The sequence below is a fragment of the Adiantum capillus-veneris genome, chromosome 24 (genome assembly GCF_014529385.1).
Source record: "Adiantum capillus-veneris isolate H3 chromosome 24, ASM1452938v2, whole genome shotgun sequence".
NCBI lineage: Eukaryota > Viridiplantae > Streptophyta > Polypodiopsida > Polypodiales > Pteridaceae > Adiantum > Adiantum capillus-veneris.
The window spans coordinates 80,100,690-80,109,691 of record NC_140954.1 but is presented as its reverse complement, the minus strand read 5'-3'; the positions used below and the strand labels follow the sequence as shown (position 1 = coordinate 80,109,691).

The following is a 9,002-nucleotide window of genomic DNA, read 5'->3' as shown; positions in this document are numbered from 1 at the left end:
CTTTTTCCAAAATGTTTGCCTAACAATATGATCGAAATTCTTTCACCCATATTAGCCTCTTGCATAATGCCACATGTCTTGAAGATGCAAGCGTAGATGATCGCATTTGGAGAGACGTCCTTGCATTGCATATGCTGAACACAGTCCTAAGCTTCCTCGCCTTTCCCTCTCGTGTTGGGCATATCCCGCAGTCAATGCACTCCATGAGACGACATCCAGACAAGATCAATCCCTAATCAACCACCAAATCAGCCCTAAAACTTAGCGTTTTTAGCCTCTAAATGATCCATCAAATCAGCCCAGAAAATCAGTGTTTTTAGCTCCTATTCTTGGCCTTTCCTGTGTTGAGAATATCACGCAATCAGTGCATTCCATGAGAAGTCCTCGCATTGCATATGCTAAAAACAGCACTAAAGCTTTTTGGCCTTTTTCGTGTTGGGCATATCCCGCAATCAGTGCACTCCATGAGACGACATCCCTGCCAAGCAACTCCTCGACCACCTTTTGTGCTTGCTAAGATAGAGCACATTTGGCATACACGTCGACCAAGGCAATTCCAAGAAAGACATCGTTTTTCAATAGCCCTTGACTAACAATATCATCTGAACTATTTTGCCCATATTAGTGTCTTGCGTAATGGCATATGCCGTGAAGATGCAAGATTAGGTGATCGCATTTGGAGAGGCGTCCTTGCATTGCATATGCTCAAAACAGCCCTAAGCTTCCTTGCCTTTTTCGCTTATGTGGGCATATCCGTAGTCAATGCACTCCATGAGACGACATCCCAGACAAGATCAGCCCCAAATCAGCCACCAAATCAGCCTAAAGAATTAGCGTTTTTAGCCCAAAAAACAGCCCCAAATCCGCCACCAAATCAGCCTAAAGAATTAGCGTTTTTAGCCCCAAAAAACAGCCCCAGATCAGCCCCAAATCCGCCACCAAATCAGCCTACAAAATTAGCGATTTTAGCCCAAAAAAACAACCCCAGATTAGCCCCAAATCAGCCTAAAGAATTAGCGTTTTTATTCCAAAAAAACAGCCCCATCAAACACACGAGTACCATATTCGACTGTTCTTATACAACCATCAAACACACGAGTACCATATTCGACCGTTCTTATACAACCATAAAAGAAAGGTAGTTTTGAAGAAATCTACAACACTGCCAGTGAGTCTAAGTTTGAGCACAATCATCTAAGAGAATAGCAAAAAGAAAATGCAAAGCTTGGCTGGATCCAATCTTCAACTACATTGCGACCCTTTAAAATCAATCCATCTGCAAAAAAATACACAATTGCTTAATACATACCCTCTTGTCAATCAACTTATAATTTTCAACGAACCTACTCCTAACATACCTTGACTCCAAATGGCTTCAACAAGCGATCATATATGCGCTCATCCCTCTCAAACATAATGACATGTCTATCCATGAAGCCAGCTGCCAAGCCAAGTGTACCCGTGCCAGCAAATATGTCAAGGACTACATCCTGTGGACGGCTAAAAAGTGCGACTATGTACTTCACAAGCTTTTGACCTCTTTGACAACCACCCCTCCATGGCTTTCCTTTACTCTTTACTAAATCTGCTTCAGGTACTCTGACATTGAATACACATTTTACTTACTTTAATGGCATATATATATATATAAATGATGGATTAGGCATATAAACAAGTAAATGATAGAGTCAACTCACATATCGAAGATAAGGTCCTGTCCAAATTGAAGGAGGTCACCACCAAGTTTCAATTCTGGCAACTGATCATGATGTATACGATACACACAAGTTGTCGAACAACGAACAAAAGCAGACAAGATCAATCAATTCACCTATTCAAATAGAAAGCTTTATGTCATACATGTCATTAAAGAATAGGATGCCACACTAAATTCTATTGCACATTAAATCAAGAATCAATTACTTGTACTTGTGTGACAATGGGTCCCAACCTCTTTCCAATAGGTGGTGTGCATCTCACAACCTGACGATGATATATCTTAAACCCTTTTTGCTTGCCAGCTTGCTCGACTTTCACCCCTTCCTCCATGGTGTACAAACAAACAAAAAACCCCCTATCACTCAAGCATGAGTCTGCAAGATGAAATGTGGTGTCATACAGGTTATCCACTACCTTGTTCCAAAACGGAACTTTATTGCAAAAGCATCCCTCGACAGCCACGTTAGATGGAAAATCTGCAAATATGAGGTCTATGCACAAGTCTGGCTGAGTGCCCTTCACAGTGCCTTGGCTACAAACTACATTGAAGGCCTCTAACACCTCAAGCCCCATTTGCTCTGCTTGTTGGGGATATTCAATAATATGAACAAGCTCTTCAACAGAAATGTTGAAAACGTAAATAGTGCCTACAAATCAAATCTTTTAGATTTAAGAAAATGTATCAACAATCACAACACTCCATGGATCATATTAGATAGACAAAGCAAAGGCATCAACACTACCTGTAGGTTCCAATGTTTCATTGATTATGTCATCATTTTCTCTTAGCCCTCCACTGCTACTTGCACTTTGATGTTGTCCTTGCATCTTGCCATCCTCTATAGCCTTGTTTGCTTGTAATGCCCTATGTACGACTTCCCTACCAAGATTTATAGGAAGTGTCTTACGAAATGATGCTGATGCAGTGGATGCTACTACTTGAGAAGTTGCCGTCGTCTCCTCTCCCAGGACACTATTCGTAGTAGTTGTAAGTTGAAGGGCTGCTTTATGTTGCTGAAATAATTCCAAATCCTCATCCGGAACATGGTTCTTAACCATGTCTAGCCACCACGGACACTTGGCTTTCTCTATGGTGGACAAGGACTGCACAATCAACAACTATTATTTAGCATAATCTCCCTATGCGTTAAGAGTTAACATAAAAAATGCAATGTAATGCATCGCTTACCCTTCCAAGCTTCACATCGGAATACATGAACGTAGGGTTATCTGCATATGTCCATACACTTGCCAAGGGGGGCATCTCATCAAGCATGTGTTGTGCAATCTCCTTGAGTAGCCATCTAAACACACACCAACTACTGAGTACTAGTTTAATGAGGACTAAAAAATTGAACCATACAAATTAACAAACCTATAAACAACTCGACGGGTTGCATTGTGTAATCCGGGTTGCTCATTCATGGCATTGGTCGACCTAATGCCACCTTCCACAACGCGAAATGCTCTATTGAAGTACTTTCTTCGGCAAAGCATGACAAAGTTGCTGAATCGATGTTCCAATGGCAGCCTTACTCGATCAGCATTTTGAATGTCTAGTAATAGACCTAGACCATATTGATTGACTTGCAACCAAAAGCAATACATGTGGAGCCAGTCCCTAACTTTAGCTTTGTCATTGGGAAGGCACTCCAAGGATCGAATTGATACTTGTGAGCTATCTAACAATTTCACAATGTGTGCCTTATCCACATCTGTTATGCAAGCATTTCCAATCATGTTGAGTTTCTCTTCAGTCGCAATATTCACACTCGGTTCATGCCAAGGCAAGGACAGAGTAGCACACCAAAAGTTCTCTCCATTTGCAGGATCTGCAATCCTTGCATACTTGGAGGTCTTTCCCCTATAGGTAATCTCCATCTTCTTTATCACCTTGGCCCTACCAGTTTCATCCATTCCCTTAGCCAACTCTTCAATCTTCTGTTCCATCTCATCCTTAAAGAGCAACCATGTCATTATTTGCACAGGGAGTGTAAACCAACTCCTCTTCCCCCGAGATGAAACAACCTGCATTTCTTTCTCCACCCATGCTCTGTCTTCAATAGACAAACCATCCAAGAGAGTAGTCTTGTCTGCTTCTCCTAGCCTTCTCAATTGGAACAACCTATCTCCAAATGTGTTTGGCACATATGCATAATCGTTCATCCTGTAGCATTAAAACAAAAAAGAATATCAATAACTCCAAGACAACAATTAAAATTTTCAAGGAGAATAGTAGATGCCCAACATCATCTTACTTGTTCAATCTTGCCAAGGAAAACATTAATTCCCCCACATCAGTCTTTGCAAACTGCAAAAAGTGGCAGACCACAGAGAAATGTCTAGACAGGTCGTTCTCAAACCCTGTATTGCATAATTGTACAATTATATTAAAATAGTGCAATCAACACAACAAAAGTTCTTAAAGGAGATTAAGTTGAAGAATACCTTGTCTAATGCATTCCATCCATGCATGCAGACGATTGTTGCCATCCAGGACATGGACCATCTTTCCTTTCAAGTAGGGTCCCCACTCTGTCTCTAAATCAAGGGACCTCTCAAATCTTTCATTAATTGTTTTCCAGCAGTCATCCCAAGAATCTATCCTTTCTTGAGTGATTGGTGTCTCCTCCCCCTCTAGATCAATAATGGAGACAGTAAAGGCTCCCTTGCTCTCAAGATATCCTCCCATCTTAATAAAACTTCTTGTGAGTGATCTTTCGGTGGAAGGGCTAACTTTTCTAATGGCTTCACTAGACAGTAACCTGCATAATGGGATCCTAGGGGGTGGTCCAGAAAATGTGACTCTGATTCTTTCAAGGAATGCCTGTGGTGTAGAGATCTCAAGGATCTTACCAAACACCTCTAATTTGTTTCTTCTCCCCCCTGCAAGATTGGAGATATTCTGGCCTTCTGTCACCTCATCATCTTGTTGCCCCTCAGTCACCTCATCATCATGTTGCCCCTCAGTCACCTCATCATCATGTTGCCCGTCCTCCTCATCATCTTGCCCCGCAGTCACCTCATCATCATGTTGCCCCTCCTCCTCATCATGTTGCCCCTCAGTCACCTCATCATCACGTTGCCCCTTAGTCACCTGGTCATGTTTCTCAACTACCACCTCCTCACTCTGATCATCTTCCTGAGTTCTCTGAGTATCAGCTCCCTGCTCCTCTCTCTCAATAGCAACTTGATCCACTACCTTCTCAACGTTTTCTTGCTCCAAGTCATGAACAATACTATCAACCAGCTCCTCAGCACCACCATTTTCCTCAACATCTTCAGCATCCTTTTGACTTACTTGAGAATGCTCCTGCAATTGACCTATTGAAGTTGTCCTACTTTGATGGTCTACCTCTTCTCTCGTATGTTGCTCCAGAATCCCCTGCACCCTGCACAATTTTCCTTCTCTTAGGCATAGTTACCATACTCATAATATCTGCCTCACACTTACCATCCTCACAATTCGATCTTGTGAAGTGCATACACACTTTGAAAGAATGAAAATTCTCGATTATATGAAATCTAGTTAAAAGCCATATGAATGACTGAATCGGACACATTGGAAAGGACAACATCAGCCATTAACTAAATTATGGGTAGTTGTGTTGCGTTAGAGTCATTATGGCAAGTTAAAATCATTACGGTCGACACATTTATCACCATGAATCTCGCTCCAGCCATTAACTAAATTATGGGTAGTTGTGGTGTGTTAGAGTCATTATGGCGAGTTGAAATCATTACAGCTGGCACATTTATCACTTTACAAATCTCGCACCACCTCTATACTACCACTTATCATTTTGCTCTTCTCCATTCTCCTGGATCTTTATGTGAAGAATCTATCTGTTCTTTCTGCAAACATGTAAGTGACTCTCTCTCTCTCTCTCTCTCTCTCTCTCTCTCTCTCTCTCTCTCTCTCTCTCTCTCTCTCTCTCTCTCTCTCTGTGTGTGTGTGTGTGTGTGTGTGTGTGTGTGTGTGTGTGTGTGTGTGTGTGTGTGTGTTCTCGATTCGCAGTCACGCTGACCCCTCCTGGCTTTGCTCTCCAATTCTCCATCGACAACTCACACCCTGCATCTCACACTGTTTGAGGTGTTAAGGGAGCTTTACTATACACAGTGTCTCTCATAGGAGCTCTCTCTCTCTCTCTCTCTCTCTCTCTCTCTCTCTCTCTCTCTCTCTCTCTCTCTCTCTCTCTCTCTCTCTCTCTCTCTCTCTCTCTCTCTCAGCTCTGAGCTCTGTTGCTACCACAAACTAGTAGTGATGCAAGCTTCAACAGTGCTACCATCTGCTCAATACACACAGCAACAGGAATCTTCCATTCCTCTCACACCTACGCTCAACTCAAATGCTCTCATTTGCTGTCAAATTCACCTTCTCTTTTCTCAGATCTTTAAGCGCGCTCAGCGTGCTTAAAGATTTGAGAAAGATGGTCCTTAAATCAAAAGGTTAAGCTTACCTTTGCTGTTTTCTTGGGGCTTAAGGGGTGGAAGTATTTGGCCAGTGGCGACGTTTGCAAGAGCCTTGCCTTCCTCATGGCATTGCAAAGGATGGAAACCAGGCAAACAATATGAACGATTAAGAATAAGCAGTGTGCATTTCAAAAGTTGAACATTTGAAGGGCAATAAAAATGTTTTGAAAAGTTAGAATATAATTAAAAAACCAAACTAACTTTCTTCAACCGTTTCTCCAGATTAACGTATTCTTAAACATGTCTCAAGATTAACATTTTTTAAACATTTCTCAGAATTTCATTTTTTAAAAAAAAACTGGGATTGATAGTAGTGTTTTCGAATGTCTGTGAAATTATTAACTTTTACAACCATTTCGCTAGATTAATGTTTTTTAAAACATTTCTCAAGATTAACATTTTTTAAGCATTTGTCAGAATTTCATTTTTGAAAAAAAACTCGGATTGAGACAGTAGTGTTTTTGAATGAATGTGAAATTGTTAACTTTACAAAGTTGTTGGTACAGATTGACTTGACACGGGTTCAATTTACTCAAAATTATTAACTATGGATATGGTGTTGATCTGATTGAAAGTTCTCTTTTATGCAGGGAAGCTAAAATTTTCTTGCAATCTGTGTCCGAACAGTCCATCAACATTCCATTCATCCATGGAAAATGCCTCCTTCCCGTCAAGCTCCTGCAAGAGAAGTTGTGTGGTACAACTAGGGTCATTGTCGAGGCTCTTGTTCAGGAGGGACAAGAGTTTAATGTTTTGGCACCTCTTCCCACCTATGCGGGGGTTTATATGGAGGCATACTTCATCTTGGAGGAATCATTATCTAAAAATTACACTGCAAGACTAGAAGACATCTTTCAGACCCCTGAGTCATCTCCAATTGGTCCATCACCTGCACCAATGTAAGTGCATGTAAGTCCAAGATCATTTTGGAAGGTTTGAATTTGAACAATTCTTCACTATTTTTTTTGCTCTCTTGCAGACAAATTGATGATGATGAGGAAAATGAAGATCATGTTGAATTTGATAAGCTAGATGAAGAACTCCAAATTTTGAGACAGCAGTTTCTGCATTCCAGATCATCCATACACTCCCTCCCAATGATGTGCTTCACACTATTATGCAAGAGTGTGAATACAAGGGCAAGGTCAAAGATCTACCAAAAACCTACCAAGAATTCTGCATCTATGAAATGATTGAGGGGAAGGCAATGGAGGGTATGGAGCAAAAGTATGAGGGAAATTTGTGGACAAAACCACAAACTCAGGCAAGAACTCAAAAATCTTTTTTCCTTAGGAAGAGTTTTTATGGAGGGGTTTTCCAATGTATGAATGAGCGATGCTCATTTAGGAGCAGAACTAATCAAACTAACAAGCAACATTGGAATGGTCAGTTGTCCAAGCTCCCAAAGAATGGCTGCCTAGCCATGGGGAGCTATGGAAATTTGGAATGCTTTTTTTGCAAGCATGTTCCCATGTGTGTGAAAGATTTTCCAGCAACAGTTTACTACTTTATGCCTAGGGATTCTTGCCATAGTAGGCTATTTATGCACCATGGCAAGCACAAACACATCGTCCCTAAGGGAATGTCTAGAGCATCAATTCGGAACATAAAAGCCTTAGTAGCTAAGGCAGTGACAATGGACAATAGAGCAGGCCCTAGGAAGGTAGAAATGATATTGGCTAGAGAGATGGTGCTCAAGGCCTTCACAGATGACAATATTACAAGTGGGGATTTTATAAGTGAGAAGGAGGTCCATGAGATGTCCCAAGAATTGCTTACCCTTGTCAACATGAAGAAGTAAGTTTTCAACTTATAAGCACCAAAACACTTGTATTCTTGAAAAATTGGTTCACCCATGATTATGTATGTTGTAGGGTAAAGCAAATGGTGATGCAGTGTAGAAGGACCACTCGACCAATGGGTGATGGATATGATGCAATTCTTGAACTAAAGAGAAAGTGCCACTTTCAGTTCTTCCATGGCTCTCGATTTCCGTTGCAAGCATCAGCATCACAAGAGCGGTCCTTCATATTCAAGATGTCTACTACTGGCCCAGGTTCAGGAGTAGATGTGGTCAGAAGGATGGATAGAGATGGACATGAAGACCTCCGATTATCATGGGTTTGTTTTGACCATGTCCATCGAATAGAAGGAGGCTGGCACACAATTGGAGCACATTTTTATGATCACACGTAAGTAACAAATAAGTATTAAAAAATAAATAAGTGGATGTGGATACTAATTGTGTAAACTATTGTATACCTTGGCTCATGGCTTTGTAATGTTATTAGGATTGGAGAGCTTCTAACTATTGCCACATGCGAGTTCAAAGAAGAGGATGAGGAAGCACAAATAATGTTTTGGGAATCTATGAACCAGGTTATGATTGAGCACACAGATAGGCTAGCCAATTTTCAAGGATTCATGTCAAATGAGGCAGGAGCAAATTGGAATGCAGTGAGATATGTGTTCGGGGACAAGAAGGAAATGGTGGGTAGGGAAAGGTCTTGTCTATGGCACTGGGAGGATAATTTGAGGATGCACACACAGAGGTATATCCACTCCCAGTACCAATCAAAGCATAAAGAGATGTGTGAGAAGTGGAGATTGTCTGAAACAACAGATGCGGCACTCGAGCAATTTCGTAGGATTAGGAGCTGGTGGGCAATAGGCAAGACAACAGATAAAAACATACCAAATCTAGATAGTTGGTTGAGTTGGTGGCATTTCAGGGTTAGCCATTGGGGACATATGATGGTCAAGGATGGGGAGCCCATAATGAATGCATTGATTCCAAGGACCAACCTCTC

The 9,002-nt window shown here is 41.2% G+C and overlaps 1 protein-coding gene and 2 pseudogenes across 2 annotated transcripts; 2 read left to right on the top strand and 1 right to left on the bottom strand.

The window, feature by feature from the left end:
• Nucleotides 1-1,013: 1,013 nt before the first annotated feature.
• On the bottom strand, nt 1,014-6,257 carry LOC147426648 (uncharacterized; annotated as a pseudogene). The gene is made up of 12 exons (XR_015186131.1): nt 6,180-6,257; nt 5,075-5,111; nt 4,168-4,998; nt 3,978-4,083; nt 3,748-3,886; nt 3,095-3,675; nt 2,909-3,023; nt 2,463-2,823; nt 1,930-2,366; nt 1,698-1,831; nt 1,359-1,599; nt 1,014-1,276 (listed from the first exon to the last, which is right to left on the bottom strand). The product of XR_015186131.1 is annotated as an uncharacterized LOC147426648 (transcript).
• Nucleotides 6,258-6,657: 400 nt separating this feature from the next.
• On the top strand, nt 6,658-7,551 carry LOC147426647 (uncharacterized; annotated as a pseudogene).
• A 223-nt stretch (nt 7,552-7,774) lies between these two features.
• LOC147426646 (uncharacterized) lies at nt 7,775-8,388 on the top strand. The gene is made up of 2 exons (XM_086499212.1): nt 7,775-7,989; nt 8,067-8,388. The coding sequence occupies exons 1-2, from the start codon at nt 7,775-7,777 to the stop codon at nt 8,386-8,388; spliced, it is 537 nt and encodes a 178-aa protein (XP_086355338.1).
• Nucleotides 8,389-9,002: the final 614 nt, after the last annotated feature.

Bases quoted from the DNA above. Each gene is read 5' to 3' on its own strand.
- LOC147426646 (XM_086499212.1), top strand. From the start codon at position 7,775: ATGTCTAGAGCATCAATTCGGAACATAAAAGCCTTAGTAGCTAAGGCA. The intron at 7,990-8,066 runs GTAAGTTTTCAA...TGTATGTTGTAG, and splicing joins ACCCTTGTCAACATGAAGAA to GGTAAAGCAAATGGTGATGC.